The sequence below is a fragment of the Pezoporus occidentalis genome, unplaced genomic scaffold, assembly GCF_034315485.1.
Source record: "Pezoporus occidentalis ecotype Australia unplaced genomic scaffold, CSIRO_AGI_Poc_V1 ctg45, whole genome shotgun sequence".
NCBI classification, from domain to species: domain Eukaryota; kingdom Metazoa; phylum Chordata; class Aves; order Psittaciformes; family Psittacidae; genus Pezoporus; species Pezoporus occidentalis.
The window spans coordinates 7,602,480-7,621,913 of record NW_026915780.1 but is presented as its reverse complement, the minus strand read 5'-3'; the positions used below and the strand labels follow the sequence as shown (position 1 = coordinate 7,621,913).

Sequence of the window (19,434 nt, the reverse complement as noted above, 5' to 3'; positions counted from 1 at the left end):
ACTCTACTACCTTTAGGTTCATGCAGCTTTAGGTTCAAGCTGAGCATGCAGGCCTAGGATGTAAAACCTCATGGTTTTGTTTTTAGCTAAGCACATTTTATAACATCACCAGAAGAAAGTAAGTAGAGAACCCTAAAGCATCTCTATTAGAACAGTTAAGGTATGTTTATTCAGCTTTATTCTGACTTTCACGTAGTAAAGAGTAAATATGGAAGAAAATAAATCAAATGAACGACAACCTTAAGTGGCCATAACTGTTATGAGTGCCAGGCATAACTGTAACTGTTCAGAAAGGCAGTCTCACTGAACTGTATGCAGACACGTCCTCCCAGTTTACAAGACAACCCTTATTTTGAAAGCTGACATTACTCACTGCCAATGGCTAGAAGTCTGTCTCCCCTCTGTAGATCAGCAGCTGCAGCAGGTGAGTTTGGAGTCACAGTTTCGATGACGACGTGCCCTGTATCATCATCCTTGGACTGCACAAAGCGGAGCGTAAGTCCAATACTTTGCAGAGTCCCTTTCACTAGTTCTGCCTAGAGAGAAAGAAGTTGTTACGTTGACTAAGTTCTCTGCAGGGATTCATGGTTACTAACAATTGTTTAAATAAAATTACACAACTGACACTATTAAAAAAATTACATTAGGACATGCACTGACTTCATTAAACAGATTCTCATATAATGGATTAACCATTATCCAATCCAATTTACATTTTTTGAGAAATAGTTTATATACAGTTAAAAATGCTACAGAACTAACCTATGCAAATACAAATCAGCAGGAAAGGCAATACATAGAATGACAGAATGATCTGGGTCGGAAAGGACGTTAAAGCTCCCCCAGTTCCAACCCCCTGCCATGGGCAGGGACACCTTCCACTAGAGCAGCTTGCTCCAAGCCCCTGTGTCCAACCTGGCCTTGAACACCGCCAGGGATTGAGGAGCCACAGCTTCTCTGGGCACCCTGTGCCAGTGCCTCACCATCCTCTCAGGGAAGGATTTCCTCTTAATATCTAATCTAAATCTCCCGTCAGTTTAAAGCCATTCCCCCCTGCCCCATCCCTATATGCCCTTGTAAAAACAGCCTTGTAAACACCTCTCATCTTCACAAGAAGCCACAGTCATAACAAAGCTACACAACCTAATGATCCATCTTACTGGGAATTAGTTTTAATAAAAGGAGCACTGTATGATCCATCTCTTTGAACATATCACATTGGTGTTATAAAGCCAGTTACTATGAGTAGCTCTTTAGTAGTCAATCCAAAAAGGTGCTTGGAATGAGAAAATTATTATGTACTTACACATTGTTAAAGCATATTTAGAACAAATTTAAATTAACAATAACCTTGAAGTTTCTTTAAAAGCTCAGAACCCTTTCCTCATTTATCTTGCACGATAAATACAAGATACATTTTAACTCTATAATCTCAAATATCTCATTCTTTTAAAAAGAAAAATTAACCCATACAAATGACTGAGGGGCAATCTCCGTAGCAGAGTTTCGTCACACACTCATGCACCGATCTCTTACAATTTGGAAGTCCCTACTGAAGAATATATATCTAGGTAGTGGTCAATTGTTTACACACCTCAATGTGTGACTCTTTAGCAACTTTTTTTCTTACTAAAAACTGCCGTTAATGAGTCTTAAAATGTATTTTACCCCTACTCCCCAAAGCACCTTCTTTCTGGACTCTTCAAATGACCCTCTGCTACCATTCCACCAACGTATATTCTGTCTGTTTGAAAAGGGAACTCATAGTCTGTTTCAGCTCCAAGGAAGGAAGTTTAATTTGCTTTTCTGATCCCCAGAACACAGATACAGAGACACAGATACTGTTTGTAGAAAACCTCCACAGGAAATGTTCTATTTGGTTTCAATTTACTGAGTTTAGGTAGACAGTCTTCCCCTCCATCCTTCTGCATTTACTTTGTTGCTATTTAACTGTCGATGTTTGAATTGTCTGGAGTTGGTGCTCCTTTTTTGAGGATGTGTTCATTTGCTTAGCTTTGTACAATGGCTTTCCACAGATGAAGTGGATTACTTCAGGACATGACTCTCTCCTTGGCTGTATGGCAGTTCCCATAATAAAATAAATTAAATAAATAAAAACCTCTTAAGTATTAAGAAACACACACAAAAAAGAGAAATACCTCTGCAAGAAAAGCAAAACTTCAATAAAAACTATAAATCTCTTCTGCTGTAGACCTTTATATGTAATACAGCTTTAAGTCAGCAATTCACAACTGCTGCATGTGCTGTACGGAAACAATATGAACAATTACTGCAATTTCAAAACAACACTAGTTTAATATTTTAACTGTCAAAACCACAGATGACATGGATTTGCTGTGGTGGCACACAAACATGCAACAAAAAAGCCTCCTAAAAATCATTCCCCTATGCCATAAAGCGCTGTATATTGTTATCAAACAAGGAGGAGACCATTATTTCTCAGATTTGTCTCAGAGTCCAAGTACTCAAATCTCAATTGTCCTACGATGGTTCCTTTGAAAATCTTGCTCTAAATGATTAAGGGTAGAAAACTATTTCCAAACCCTTGTGTTTGAATAGGTGACAAAACTATCACAATGAAGATCAGACAGTAAACTCCCACTTAAGAAACGCTGATAAACATGAATATTACAAAGGACTGAAAAATCAAACTATAACAACTTTTTTTCCCTTAATTTTTATTATTTCACTAACAAAAGTATGAATCTCTTTGCTGAGACAATTTAGATAGAACGAGGGAGGAAAAACAAACACCTAAACAGGGTGGTTTTCCTCTTAACACTAAGCTATTCTGGCCATTTAGTTACACTCCTTTAGGAACACATCTATTTTGATCATAGTTCCTTCTGAAATCTTGCATTCTTTCTGGATCTTAATGCCCAGACCTGGAGTTAATTAATAAGACAAGATGTTTTAAAGTCCTGGCCCATCCAAGATGGATAGTCTGCTAGCTCTGCATCACTGCACAAGAAACATTGCTGTAAGACTGTCTCTAACATGAGGTAACTCTTGTGCAATCAATCACTGAGTAGATGACAAAAACGTACAAGTCCTGAAGGAAGCTGGCCATTATAACACTTTTACAGGAGTTACCTTGTGCAAATCTACTTTCTTTTACAGTCTATTTTCTCAGCCATTCAAAGAGTGGTACAAAGAAGTGATAGAATTCTAAAGACCCTTCCTTCAGCAAGCAGCAAGCTTTATTTGCAAGCACATGTCATCAGGAAAACAAGAGCTGGTACTGGGGTACCTTGCATTTTGAAGAAAGGCAGCAACGACCTTTAGCCATCATTATTACTTGCAGTCATGGCAAACTGTGTGATGAGTAGACACAGGGAAAGGGCATAATTAGAAGCAAAAAGGACAAAAAGAAATGTTACTAAAAGCTCTTTCTTACAGAGTTTGTCAGTAGGGACTCTCATCCTCTTGAGCTTCCTTTGAACCCAAGGACTTCTTTGAGCAGATCTCAATAAAGCATGACTTACCAGTGAAAATATTCTCTATTGTGAAAGACTAGAAACCTCTGAGGTGATTCCCAGTATTTCACCCTTCCCTCCTCCCGCAGGACGAGACCACATAAAAGCACGAAAGGACAGCTGGGACCAAAGACCCTAAGGTACCTCTGAACATTTGGCTCCCATGCAGGGACACCGATCGCAGATTATAACGCGTATGACTCACTGATGGCAAGGAGACTTCCAATATTCCAGCAGTGTCTGATGGAAAGCTGTTTTTGGAAGGAGAGCGCCTTTGAACATAGCCAGCAAAGTTCATCTCAACTTTTTATTAACTCTGGCACAGCCACAAGCTTTCTCACGAAGTAAACAGGTTTTATTTATCAACCCAAACCAGATGATTTTATTTGCTGGCAACTCAAAGATTCATCAAGTAATACCACAATATCCCAGATACTAGCTGCAGTGCAGGTAAACACAGTTTCAAGCTCTCCAACACCACCCACCCCCAACAAGCATCTCTGCATACCCAGCACAGCTCCTTTTTGTATGCCTTTTTGCCTCTACCTCAAATCAAAGCTTGATAATACATGTGGAGAACCAAAGATCTACTGATGTTTCTGGATGGAAACAACAGAAGGGCAAAAATCACATAAAAGACAGAGGTTAGAAGAAAATCACTGATAATGAAAGGACATTTATTATTAGAGAAGCTTGCTGCAAGGCCAAAAAATTAAAAGCCGTGCCTAGGAGAAAGGGAAATTTTAACCATATTAAAGCAAGACTGTTTTACTTTGATCTAATTAATAGCTCTGTTCCTGCAGATCTTAGTAGTTAAATAAGGAGCAAGACATAGCAGATAATAGTACTTGCTTGTCAATGAGAGGCACACATTCAGAGTAATTTATATTAAAAGAGTTAAACTGTGTCACAGAACTTAGAAAATGTAGCATTTTTATAAAGGTAACCAACCCCAGACAATATATGAAATCCCTGCACAACAGAACAGGAATGACTGTCTTAGGGAAAATGAAAAGAAGTAATTTCCTTAGTGTTTTATTATTGAAGAAAAAGCCCAAGAAGAGGACACAAGATGTCCATTCTCTTTAAAATTAATAAAACCTTTTGATGTGGGGCAACGAATGCCTGACTCTACAGGACAAAGTCTATAAGCATCGATTTCACAGTACAGGCTTTAGTTCATTTATATGCATCAGTGCATGAGCCACCGCAGAACATAACCCCACGACTGCTTTCAGTTCAATACTGGAAGTATGCTCTGGAAACACAATGCAGCAGAAATTTACGTTGTGGCTCACAGCCCTTCCTTACCTCGGCCTTGTTGTTTTGAAAGCTTAGCAGATGTCAGTGAAAAATACCAGGTTTCCCAACCTTTTTTTAACATACTGATCCTGAATTCCACAGCTACAGCGATCATTCAGAAGTTTACAACTTGCTAATACCATTTAAATGGCCAAAGAGTTTTGTGACCATCAACAGAGGAGGCAGCTTTAATCTTTAAATGCTTCATTAAATTGTCGGTCTGAAAGAATTTGTAAAACCAAAGGGATGACAAACACCGCTGTTACAGGCAACAGACAAATGTAATGCCATTTACTACTTGCTTAACAGCTACCTATGAAGTTAGGTTATTTTTGAATACAGCTGTATGAATGTCACCAGTAATACAGTAGTCTCATAACTACAATGTAAGTTAATATGATATATAGCACTTTCTAAGACAAGATGTAATAAATAATGTCCATTAATAAATATGGGGATTATAGCATATGGATAAGTATGTACAACCTCTTAACAGCAGGGCAACATCATCCAGCTAAACTTTAAAAACTACTAGGTGCATACAAAAATAAAAAGTCACAAAATTAAGCCAGAGCATAATAATCAGAACATAAGATTTCTGCTTTTAAACCGAACTGCTTATTTTCAGGAACTAAAAAGGAAATTGTTTTTTTGAAAGCTCAATTTTACTCTAACTAATATTCCATGTTTGCTATTTGTAAGTATTAACATAATAAAGCTTTATTAGAATTCAGTAAGCATGTTGCATTCTTTTGAACAAAAGTTAAGAAAACCTTACCTATTTCATTGATTTTGCAGCAACTAAAGAATAACATTTTTACAAATACTTATTCCCCATCAGTGGTATGCAGCACGCTCTATGTATCACAAATTGACACCATGTCAGTGCTGTCCTGTAGATAAAAGCTTTATTTTTTCCAACCGGTCAGTTATTCCAGTGGATCTTGGGAATTCTTTAAGGTATGGTCTAGTGTGCTTTTGGGAAAAAGAAGAGATAATGCCTATGAATATGCCTGCGAAGTATTACATTCTCCTAGAGAACCCTGCCTGCTGAGAGGAAAGTAAGGAATATTTCATGTATGAAAAAAAGAAAACCAAAACATTGAAGTACAAAAAGTAGGAAGCAGTTCCTCTAGTCTGAAGACTCAGACACTTGTATGCTAAAATAGGGGTTTTGGCACGTATCTTTAAAATGTGGACTTCAACATTATTGCTTTTTTCAACCCTATTACTGGATGCAGTCATTATGTATGACCTGCACAGTGAAGCGACGGCTAGATTACTTATACGGGTTAGAGACAGTGAAAGGAACCAGGTACCACCAATCTCATGACAAACTCCTTAGTAATACTAGACTTACAGGAAAAAAAGAATTTATAATGTTCCGAGAGGATTTCCATCTATGTTTTAAGGAAGAAGTAGATGTTTTTATTCTTTTGTGACACAGGCTCAAAGCCCAAAACTAAGAGGCCAGAGTAATGCAAACCTTTCCCAACCTTTGCTCTAGCTCTCCCATTCCTGCAGCAGGACAACCCCTGAAGTGTTCTGGGGAAACCATCAGGAAAACAATCTCAAATAGTGAGTGTCTTATGTGGGCCTTGACCAAAAACGCCGTGATGACAGAAACACTTCAATTTCCCAGGCTGAAAACTCCCAACAACAGAAAGAGCAGAAAGTTTTCTGAGCATCTGAAAGCAGCCTTCTTCTGGGGATACTTAAATAGTTCAGTACTCAACAAAATATGTACTGATTACCAATTATAAACTGTGCTCACTATTATGTCTTACACATATGTACGTGTACTGATACACACATACACTCACACAGCTGCACAGAAATCCATTAAAGATTTGCTTCATAAACTTGTTATATAGGCTTGGCTTCCCAAGCAACTCTGCGGTAAGGATGCATTCAAATACACAGCAAAACCAGATACAGACTCAAGAAGAACAAACCCAGGAACTGGGTACCTAAAACTGAACAGAGGCATATGTCTTTTCTATATTTACTTTCTATTTCCTTTTTCTTTTTCTCCGTACCAAAATGACAGACCTTTAATAGTATACTTCGTAGAAAATTTTCACGTGTTTTTTCCCCTCATTCCCAGGTTTACATTGACTGAAATGCTTGCAAACGAATTGATTTGTGTCCTTTCCCACCCCCTCTATTTCTTAATATTTTGCCAAAAGGTATTAAAAACATATATTGAATGAACATGTATTTGTTCTAGATATACTAGAATGAGGAGGGGGGGTTGTTTGTTATTTCAAAGTAATTTATAAATATAATTAACAATTTTGAAATATGTATTAAAAAAATTTCAGTAAGAAATGAAAAGGAAAATTTCTGCTGCTTAATTAAAAAAAAAGGTAATTTGTCAAACAGGAATCCTGAAGATCCAAATGACCAAATTATTGTTCTTGCAGGATTATTTTTACTGTACACAACTGAGCAATGGCCAAAAAGAGATTCTTCTGCACATTTGGCTTAGAAAAAGAAGAATAAATTTAATAAAACTATTAAAAACTTAACATGTGAAACCAGAATAAATTTGGAAAAAGCCAATAGCTGCAGAATGAGTTTTTATTGTAAGTAGATACCACAAAACTTCATGTCAAACATTAGAGAACTACAGTGAATAGGAAAATATGAATGTTTTGTCACAAATCTGTTTCCAGAAGGATATTACAGATTTTATTTAGGTGCATAACTGTATTCTCTTAATCCATCCTACACCACTTATTTGGAGAGTTAAAACATCCATGTCACTAGCCAATGTTCACTGCAGTGTTTGCAGTGTGCTTCTGGACTGGGTTGATCCTTCTAATTTTAGACAGTTTTAATTACTCACGTTTTGTTTTACCTGCTGTTCAGCTTTCCTCCACTGCTGCTCTTACCCTGCTCTGAAACCCTGTGACTCCAGTAAGGTTTTTCCATAGGTGTCCTCAGCAGCCATCCACTTGTCCTATTACCCACTTGAAGTCACTCTTTGTACAGTGATCTTTAACACCAGAAACCTCTGAACAACACATTCTGTCTGGAAACATCTTCATCAGTAAAGCAATCAGCCAACACTGAGGATCATCTTGGGAATTAATATTCACATCATTTTTCTAGTACAAATATTCACAGTATCAGCAGTTATGTACTTCAGCTTGTGTAGTTTTATTCAGTACTGTCTGGTTTGCAATTACTGCATTTATTTATATATATATATTTGTGTTCTATATCTTATCAGCTGAAAATGTTTGCAGATTGTACTATACATATCCAAAACAGTGATTATTAACTGGAAAATGAGGTGTCAATGGCACTACTGATCTTTGTACTGCACATTGCTTTATGGGACTAGTTACACCTTTGTGACTTTCTGGGTGTCACTGAACAGATACTAAAATCATTTGCTTGTGGACTCTTCATGTTTCCTTGAAAGGAACTTTAGAAAGTTACCCATTTCTAATACAATGGATTGACCCAGGCATTCACCCACCACCACGAGTGTCTCCGCAAGGTTAGCGTGACTGCCACAACTTCCCAAAGGGAGCTCTGACCCCCGATTAAAGCAGATGGATGACACAACCATTCCAAAAGGTACAGTTTAAATTCAAACACTAGAAAATAAAGCATTCAGAGAGAAGCTAAGAAACGCTGGAGGCCTAAAGCTCTTTAAAAGGTCCAGTGCTATTAAGTTGTGAAAAAACTCTGCTCCAGAAAAATACTGTGGTTACTATCCTGCTACTCAGCACATGACTCACATACCACTTTCGACTTCTCACCTTCACTAAGAACAGTAAAAACCAAAACCAAACAACCCCATACCCCCCCAAAGGCACACATGAAACACTTTTGTCTTCAAAAGACTTGCTACATTTACTGCCATCTGGAAGTGGCCAGTAAGTAATCGGCTCTTACCCTCTCCTGTGACTAAAACATCAGTACGCATGTGATGACTTTAAAGCTGGTAGTTTGTATTCCGAGGTCACAAAGTAGCCATCACAAGATGGATTAGCCCTTTCTGAGTTCAATGTTAAGACAGCGCTAAATCTTAGTACAGGTAAGTTGTTACTGCACAGTTATGTCAAGTATACCAAATGCTGTACTGCAGTATGCACCTACCTTCAGTTGCTTTGAGCATCGAAGATTTTTTAACTATTTGCCACTGTTTTTAATTACTTCTTATGCATTCCAAGTATCTTTAAGCAGAACAATTTTCTCCAAGCTACACTGGATGCAGTTTTTAAGGGACGGGATTTCCCCTTAATGGGTAGGTCACATTTAAGCCACTCAAATTAAGAATCAGAATAAAAAATAATTAAAAAATAATTTAAGTGTGACACACTTTTTCCATTTAAGCAATCAAATAGAATTATAAAAGCAAAAGTCTGTACAGCAAATGTGTCACAGAGAGGAACAGGGCTCAGAAGCAGTGGACTCATTGCCTCTTCTTTCTTAGCAATGTCTGGAAAAGTCCAGCTTTGCCTTTTGTGAAATACTAGGAACAGCTTTTTAATGACAATAAAACACTGAAAAAAAAATAGAAGTAGGATGCTAAGACTTTTTGATGTTAATTTTTCCAGCTGTGTGAACTGTGGTCAGTGCACAAGGAGACACAACTATCTCCGATGAAGGTTGCAGTTTTCTTTACTTTTATGAGGAAGCGTATTTATTTTTTGTCATCTCATATAGCAAGATTTATTCTCTGTTCTATATATATTATAAAACAAAAAAAAGTTACAAAATATAATGGTAATTTGGACCAAGATCATACTTAAGTAGTCATTCATTACAGCCATAACACTGCAAATGTTACACACATGTCTAACTTCACCATCATGAGTTATTTGCCTGAAATAAATGTGACAATTCATGGTGAAGTTAAACATCTGCATGTCTGCCTGATGAGCGCCAAAAACATTTGACAGCAGCAAAATCCAGAACAGGCTAGTCAGTGAACAAAACACTGGGCTTACATCTTATTTTCCGCTGTACTTCTGACATGTTGCCGGTACTCTTGGACTAAGCTACTAGTAAAACAAGTGTACCTTCCAACTGTATGGTGAAACAGGGTATGTGACATAGAAAAAGTAAACTGTTCAGCAATTATCCAGAATTGCTGAGGTACTCTTACTAAACAGCAATTACAGGAGTTGAATGGAGGAGTTAAAGACAAAGCAGCAGAAAACCTGCACTTGCCAAGTGTCAGAAGCAGGTAAAATGCCTTATGTGGAGCTCTTCTACAGGGAGCAATTTAGTACAAACAGCAATGTAGGTCTTCTTTAAGTGCTCTTAGTCACTGACATCCTTTTACTCTTTATTAAACCCAACTGTGATGATTTCCTTTGTCCCTGAAAAAAACTGAAAAAATTGATTTTTTTTCCCTTCTCAAAAAAAAAAATCTTACATCACTATTTATGTCTTTGAAAAAAAGACTTCCTTTAATAGTGCTTAAGCATGACTCTGTCATCTTATAAATATTTCCTAAACCACTCAGGTAGTTTAATAGCAAATACTGAACTAAGGTTACTAAAACTGGAGATTAAATAAAAGCAGATTAAGTTCATTAATAATACCATGTGTGACACCAATAAGAAGTTTACCTATTTAACGGTTTTCTTTGTATAAATCTGTTATGAATAGCTGCAAAGCAAATTACACACAAAAGATTAATGACAACACAGGAACTCATGCACGCAAGAAAGAGATCAACCCAGGGGTTTGTTCATATCTGAGGTGGAAGCCAATAAACTGGAAGACATTCAAGTGCACACATTAAAAGGTAATACAGTGTATACTCTAAACCAGTTAGTAATGGATCATATTTCTCTTGGAAGTACCTAATTAATAATGATAAACCTGTTGCTATTAGTCTTCATGTAATAAATTAAAAATAATAAACTATCAGGTAAAAGTTCTTTATAACAGAAATAATATTCATGGTGAAGAGTTTTCTTCTCCCCACAAAGAAATTGCTTGGCCGTTTTGACTATCACACCCAGCAGCATTAGCCACCTGATTACTGACATGGATATTGCCAAGAAAAGTTATTATCCACTGTAGTTACAGTAACGTGCACCACAGATGCTAGTTTCTATGGAAATAAAATACATAATACTACTTTCTAATGCATATAAATCATAACTCTCAGACCTCACTAATGGACTTAGAAGTCATATTTGAAAGGGCTTAAAAGTTTCATTTCTGATGGAAAAATGTTGATGGAAGGAGTAAGTCCATTAGTTAGGGGTTGATTTTATTTTGGAGCAGAAGTGTTTCCTTTAGAGCAACAGCAACACTAATGGCAGAGTTACATCTGGAGTACAGTGCATCTTCTGAAATGAGCAGCAGCTTCATAAATACTCCTTGCCTGGGAAACTTCAGACAAAGCCCTGGATCTGGGATAGAAGCCCTGCTGCAGCTCTCCTCTAAGAGCTTGGTGCTCACAGGGGCAGTGGGAGTCCCAAGGGAAACCAAAGCCACAGGCACAGCACTGGCCTTCTCATCTCCCTCCAGCCCTGCAGCTTGGCTGAACCTTTACACTAGCCTCAGCTCTAACAGGATCATCAGTTTAAGCTTTGTACTGAAGTTGAGGAAATCAAGCAATGTCATCTGACTTATTAAAGATGCAGCATATTTAAGCAGTTATTTATACAAGCATCTGCTAAAAATATGTAAAACGCCCATACTCTTATAACCAAACCATTACAATTCTGGTAATTGTATACATTGTATACATTCATACAATTCTACACTCTTATTGATAAGACAGCAAAAAGGGATCTCGCATGTACCTAGAACCAATGTAATCATACAATTTGAAATATCATGAGTTATGTGAATGCAATTTGTTATTTCTGCACTGCACAAACTTGACAACAGTTACATTTCTCATTAATATTAATGGCTAGATGGCTATTCAAGTAAAGCACAAGTCTGAATAATACTCTGCGTGACCCAATCAGTTCTCAGACTCCTGCATTCCCACAGAAGTAGCTAAACCCAAAGGAACGAGAGCAGACGGATTTAAAAGATTCATCATCATAACAGCTCTTCAGAGATGAAACAGAAGATCCAACTGTATCAAAACAAAGTTCCTGTTGCATACAACCCCCCAACCCCACCCTTTGCCTGGTAAATCCAGAAGATCCCTTTTCTTCTGAAATTCTACGTTACCCAGGCCAGAAGAGATGAGGATTTATATCTCGATTATTCCAAACGATTGCTGTAAGGCGGCCAAGGTTTTGTGTACAATAATCCTCCTCTACATAGAAAGGCAGCCAAACCACACTGAACTGCTTTCAATTAACTTCTGGACAAAACGCTACAGTATACACACACAGCTATATAACCAGCGAAGATTTCCACAACCATACATCTATTTCTGGTTATTTTGATGAACGCATCACATCACATCAATTTGTTTATGGTTATAGGGCACAAGTTGCTGCCAGGCAGTGAAACAGCAGCTCAATGTCACATCTAATTAGTAACACCAAGACAACAGCACACCTAGGAGCCAGATTTTCATACTGGTACTGTTCGTTGCTTCCAAAAATTGCCACAACTATTAAACTGGAAAAGATCTTTATACCAACTAAGTCAACACTGACAGTTCACTTTGCAAAAGAAATCAATGCCCAGCTCTATTTGACCTGCATGTGAAAAATAATTTAGATTATATCCCCCCACACCCTCAGCACACATAAAGATCACTTCCCAATATATGTGAAGAATGATTTAGACACTGAGCTTTAGCTGTAAATTGGAATCACCATGCTATCCAGCTTTACAACATAGCCTCTATACATACTTCATGAAAAGCCAAAGGTCTTAAGTTTCCATAGAATTATAGAAAGGTTCGGCTTGAAAAGGATTTCATGTTAACAGCTTTCTGTCCATGTAATTGATGTGATCATAACAGGCTAACAAAAAGTAGGATTTCCCCCTCTCCATATAGCAAGATACCTGAATGACAAGAAAAAGAATTGCTATAACTATTTAGAGAAAGAGCTGGATATCCTCCATTTCTAGACTATGAAAAAACTTTATTGTAATAGATGTCCAAAACCGCAACAGAACAAAACCCACTTAGCCATGCCACAAAGATTCCTGTTAAACGCTCTGAGACTGGGATTCTGCATTACTACGAGGCTTAGTCACAACTCTGGCACAAATCTCTCCCAAAATTTACCTCCCCCCATCAGCTGTGGAGGTAGCAGAACATACGAGTTCTCCAGAAACCAACCCCATCCAGAAACCAACCCCAAAACACTAACATTAAAGCGTGCAGAAGTGCCAAAAGAAAAATACTCTTCTAGAAACCTCTCAGGAGGAGTCAAAAATATAAATAGAAGTAAAATTTACAAGAGGAATAGGACACTGCCCGTAATGGCCGCTAAAGTTCCATCATTTTGACTGGTTTGGTTTTTTTTTTTTCCAAGTATTTTCTGGCTCAGGGAAGTAATATATAACAATTCCTCATCTCCCTATCATAAGTTAAATGGAAGAATGAACAGGAAATTATGTCAAGCTTGAAAACTTCTTCTTTAACTTCAGCGCTCCCTATAAAATTTCCTATACCCTGGGTTTATGCTCTATTATTTTTAAATTAGCAACAGATCTTATTGATAGGTGGTGAAATATAAGAAAAACACCCCACAGATTTCATAACATAACATCGATTTCCCTTTCCCAGCAGAAACAGGGCTTGCTTGGGCCTGCGACCAATTTCCTTGCCCAAAGAACTTGGAACTCCTTTAATTTAAAAATGAACCAAGAATTCATTAATACCATAGAACGCCTAAGAAATAAATATATTTTAAGATAAGTCATACTGAACAAGGTGTGTGATGTAGAACACTCTCAAAGCACACGTATGTCCTTAAGTAGATCTTGTTTATTTAAAAGTGGGAAATATTAGTAAGGTGAAATACCTTCCTACGTATTACAGGGATGGAATCCACATCAGTTCTGAAACCAGGAGATGTTTTTTTCTTTGATTTGTTCACAAATGGCACATTCAGTATTAAGTATTTTAAGTCTGAGGTTTCTCTTTTAAATTGCTATATTTTTACATATTTTATTTGAAATCTGCAGTGTGACAAATGCCAAAATACCTTACAGTAAAACAAAATGTACAAAATATGAAATCTCTTAAATCTCTTATAGCAAAGCTTAAGGTTATAACATCACAAATTTAATGGTTAACTCGCTCCCAGTTTGTTATACAGTCACTTAACTCCCACCATAGTTCATGAGAACAAAAGATGTGTTAACTCAAAGAAAACATAGTTTGCTTTTATAACCTCTGGAACTGAGTAAAGCTAAGAAAAATGTAAATTATAATATTATTACAGACACTATATTATGTCAAAATTGGGCAGAGGGGAGAGGGAGAGAGAGGTAAAAACACAGCATATGTAGAGATGAGGATGGAAAGGAGGATGGAGATCGAAAACATTAGATGTGTATTGGAGACCGGCAATCTGCAAGTCCACAGGTGCAGAACCGTGCCAAAACACTCCTAATTTTCCCATTCTTCTGATTATTAAAACATTATTAATTTACATCAACTACCAAGAAACCCATAGCTTAAGCTACCTATTTGAGTACAATGTTACAGTGAAGTAGAGACCGACACGTGCATATTATAATATATCCAGAGAAATGGTATGAAGAATTGTCTCTTTTTGCAAGAGAAAAGAAAAGCCAATTTGGGGAGCTAAAAAAGCAAAACTCTGTGGGCAGTCTGCTAGCCTGCAATGCCAGAATAAAAAATGTGTGCTCATCATGCAGATTGCCCTTCTCGACAAACTCTTTAAAGTTCATAAAAAATACCCTTCGACTTACATTGTTTAATACCATTTGAACACGAGCATTGCAAACTAATTAAATGTGAGGCAGTTCTACACTGCTAAATCATACAAATACCAAAATCAACTGCAATTTAAGCATCTTCAGCAGAAGCATCGCTGATTTTTTGCCACTTTCATACAAAGACACATTTCATATTTGAAGTGGAAACAGTATTTGCATACAAAGCAGTTCCAGGTTAAAAACAGCATGCAAAGGTGGTAACATATGAGGATGAAATCAAGTAATATTTTGCTTATAATTATTGAAAGAACTATGGTTTCATTACATGAAGAGTGAACATGCTTGCTGCCATGTAAAATAGATGGGGTTTGAAACAGATATTAAACTTATGTCAATGAGCATCACTTAAATTTGGAGGCATAACTAACTCAGTATATCAGGCTATATATGATTTTCTGAACTGTTAAATAAGAAATTGCAATACTAACAGTAACTGATCAAAAAATAATCTTTACACTAGATATGACCCCTAGCCAACAGTCACATTATACCAAGTATTTAAGATACATGGCAATAATACTCAGAGAATGGAACTAAAGATCTTTTGGGGGAAGGGGTAAAGTGATACTCTCAAAAAAGCCTATCTGCGTGTACAGTGCATTCAGTCACACTCTGCATATCAGCAATACTTGCTCTCACTGAAAGCATTGTTTTAAAGTGTTTCTGGCCAACTGATAGCTACTAGCTGCCTGCTCATTCAGCATTCTCAACTGCCATTCTGTCCTTAATAAATGATATGTAGACGATACCTATAGATAGATAAAAGGATGACTATACACTCCAAGTTCCTAATCTAAGTGCAAAATCTCTCTTCAGCAATGGTGAGTTAACCATTGCTCTTCTATTCTGGGTTTATGCTGTTGCCTCAACAGAAATCCCACCTTAAAAAAACTAAAGCAATCTATTCTATTGACAACAGAATTTATACTCCTGTGCTTTGCATTTAACAATATATAACACTTGATGCTTACCTAGTCATCTGTAGGACTGCTAGATGCCAGCCTCGAGGAAGTATATAGCAAGAAAAGGAAAATGAAATCTAGCTTTCAAAAGGATGAAGAGGAAGAACTCCTTTCAGAAGCTGGTCAAATTGCTCCCCAGTAAAACATGAAAGTACAAAATAACAAAGAGTTCCAAGTTTCAACAGCAAAGATTTATTTTCTGATCTAGACAGAAGAGCAGCAAGAGGAAGGAATTTGCCTGCACCTCTCCTGTTCTACTACTGCTGTGCTGAGGAGGCGGCCCAGGATGCAATCAGTCAAGACCCATATAGCATCCTTCCCTGAACTGTTCTTCCCGCAGCCACAGCAACATTCCCTGCTTCCCTTTTACCATAACCTGAAAATATTTATTTCAGCATTTGAAGAGTTTTACAGTGGGCTGGGGGGGGTTCGCAATATCCAAAAAGATCTCTTTGCTCCACTAAATTATTTTTTTGAACGTGCAGAAAAGAATTTATTCTGTCCAGGACATATTTCTAGTGCCTTTATAGGTTACTACTTCCAGCTGTCAAAACAAATCCAGAAATAAAACTCATCTCTGTAAAAGTAAATTGTGAGTTCTTAGCTAGAATCAGACTGTTTTCTGGTAAAATCTCATTTACTTTTGTTCCAATTATTAGATATTAGAGGATACTGCTTTAATGACCTTTCATAAAATTACTTCCTCCTAGTAGCTATTTTTAAAGCTCAGGAATTTATTACAATTCTTGGTTACCCCAATCATATGTAACCAAGACTGTGGTTCCTAACACACTTCTACACATCAGCTGGCAAGAATCTGAATGCCTTTGCTCATAAGGGCAGCCAAAAGTTTGTTCCTAGTTATTACAACCATATTTTTAGAATATATATTATTTCAGATTGTCTTCCAATAGCTGAAGCATCAAGAAATGTAGAGGAAATAGAAACATTAATCAAACCTGGCAAAAAACTCTGAACAGAACCGTAATTCTTTGCTCAAATACTGCTTGCAAGGAATAAAAATCCATGACAGATCTTCCCATGCTTTGGCTAAATACCCATCGTTGCCAGACTGCAGGAGTTTAATAAATGAAACAAAAATATTACATATATAACACTTTCTCTCTCCAGCAGGTCTGTAAGCTCAGGCACAGCCTCAATGCAATTCCATTACAGAGTTTTTAGGTTAAAACTGCCTACAACACAAAGAAATTTTACTCCTTCTGAAGCCATCCCTATAGCAATAGCCCTAGACTGGTCTCATGGCTTAATCACTCTTTTTATGAATTATTTTTACTGAACTAGTCAAGAATAGTCCAGACAGGTCTGCTGCCCTCCCTCCTTGGGACCCAATTACCCCATAGAGGTCCTTTCTGTTCTGAATTACCTGACTCTAGTGTAATAACCAAACAGATACCTTGTGCAGATATCATTTAACTCTTATTTGGAATTACATACATATCCATATAAAATATATCTTTCTTCATATATATACATTTTATATATTATTTTACATATTTTATATATATATGAAGAAATGCTTGAAATCTAGCCAGATTTCCTCCTGAAGCCAGCTGTTTAACATTTCTGATAGTACCACCACACATTTCCTGGCAGTTTCTATAACCTATTGATAATACACATTAATCAGACACTTTAAAGATCCCACACCAGCCAAATATTTACAGCTGCTCTACTCCCATGACCTTACTACTCCTATGACTTTGTTGGTAGTATTACTCTTGTCATACATCCTCTGCTCTTTGTTTATGCAGCTGAACTGATGCAGTTATTCATCACCACACCTGGTCTCCTGCACCAAGCTAAGTCATTATTTATTCTCCCTCACCACCGTGCCTGCTCTCTCCTTTAATAATTAACACATATTACATCTCTAAGAGCTTCTTAGAGAACTGGTTTGGTTAAATAAACTAATTCTTAGCACCTAGGGTATTTTCTTTACTGGAAGCTTTCAAAGAAATTCCAGCTAACTGAACCCTTTTTCCTGAACTCCTTATTTATCCTTGCTGACATGGATACTTAATCACCAGGGTTCTTGCTCTGGCCTTCCTAAGCTCCCATGGTGAACAGAGAGTGCAGTACTCCATTCCCAATACATCTTACCCCACCCTAAGTGGAAAGACTTCAGGTCCAAACTGCGTGCCTGCAGTTCAGGCACATTCCTATCAGCCTTGAAACAACAAAACCAGCCCTGCCAACAAACACACTCACTCCAACCTATTCCTTAACTTTGCTGTACTTTAACAGACATGACAGCTAAGAAAACTCAGGAGCACCCTCAAAATTCTCACTGCATCAATACTCAGCACTAGACTTCACTCCTCCAAAGTAAAGCTACAGTTCAAAGATGTAACAATTACCAAAGCAAGTATAAGTGCTTCATTTTAGGTGTCACAAGAAATCAAGTTAGCTAGACAGAAGAATATATTTACCTGTACAACATCGCTATTGTTTCTTTTCCATTTTGAGCTATTTTATGGAATTTGAGTCATATGTATCAGATCTCTCCTACCTTGGCCACAGTTCCCCCTCCCAAATACTTAATATACAGGCAGCTGGAGTCCTCCAAGCTTTTTTTCTCCTATGCTGACATGTGAAATGCTTTCTTTGCCCTTTACACAAAACTTCTGCATTAGACTCACTGCATAACCTAAACAACTGCCCCCTAAACCAAACTCAAGCAACCCACCTCCCTGCCACTCCACAGGAGGGGAAGTTTAAAATCAAGCTGCAACAACCCCTCAGTTACTTCTTCACCATGCACCCCATGAACAGAAAAAGAGAAATGCCTGATGACCATTTGCAGACAGACCTATGTGCCACATGCAAGACGGGGACAAAGTTAATTTTATAGGGGTATTTTTTAGCTCATTTAGCAGACAGAAGAGAAGCAGCAAGCCAGCCAACACTGAAGAAGGAACTGACAATTTAACGGTTGCTCAAAACATACATTGCTTTTTAGCTCATACCAGGTATGTGCTTTTCAGGTAGAATCTCAAATAGTCTCCAGCTACTGTGCTTTGATTTGCATTCCAAAGTGCTCCTGGAGCACACAAAGGGACGACAGACCAGAAGCAGACCCCAGTAAAACCTCCATGACATGCACAGTGGGGAGGTCATGGTCTCAGCCATGTAGCTGTACCACTCAATGTAATGGCAGCCTAAGCATCCTATTGTCAACACACTTCATGCTATGCACATCCATTTACCATTTATTTACATATACACATCTATAGAGAGGACAACTTTATCCACAGTCTATACACAGGCCTCAGATGCAGAAATTATCACTAAATGCATGTCATACATGAGTATGTACAACATCTATCAACACCTTTATCACATGGTGTTTATCATATTCCCCAAGAACAGCTGTATAACTCAGACTTCAACTCCACAGAAATACCATGTGACTTACCAGCAATATATGAATTTCAGCTAGTTATACACACTTAAGTTTAATGCAACCATATACCTTCGGTATTTTTGCCTCTGTTCATCACAAATGTACATTTGATTTGAGACCAGTGATTTTCACTGGTCTGAAAGGGGAAGGGATTATAGTGGAGATGGACCGCGTTTGTTTGCGTTACGAAGTTATGAACACTCTAATCCTATGCTCACTTCACATGCAGTTCACATTGTTATGTAAAGTGATTGCATTTTCAGTTTACAAGTTGCCTATTCTTAATATACTCCCACAGATGTGTTATTTAACTACCAAGAAACCTAGGAACAGATTCTGTGATTGTTCTCATAAACACTACCTCTGTATTTCT

The 19,434-nt window shown here is 37.5% G+C and overlaps 1 protein-coding gene across 1 annotated transcript in view; it reads right to left on the bottom strand.

Moving 5' to 3' along the window:
• Positions 1–19,434, bottom strand: part of PDZD8 (PDZ domain containing 8) — a 61,628-nt gene that overhangs the window by 6,475 nt on the left and 35,719 nt on the right. Inside the window, exon 4 of the mRNA XM_062635340.1 lies at positions 374–536. Coding sequence (XP_062491324.1) covers positions 374–536 — 163 coding nt within the window. The remainder of the gene's footprint in view (positions 1–373; positions 537–19,434) is intronic.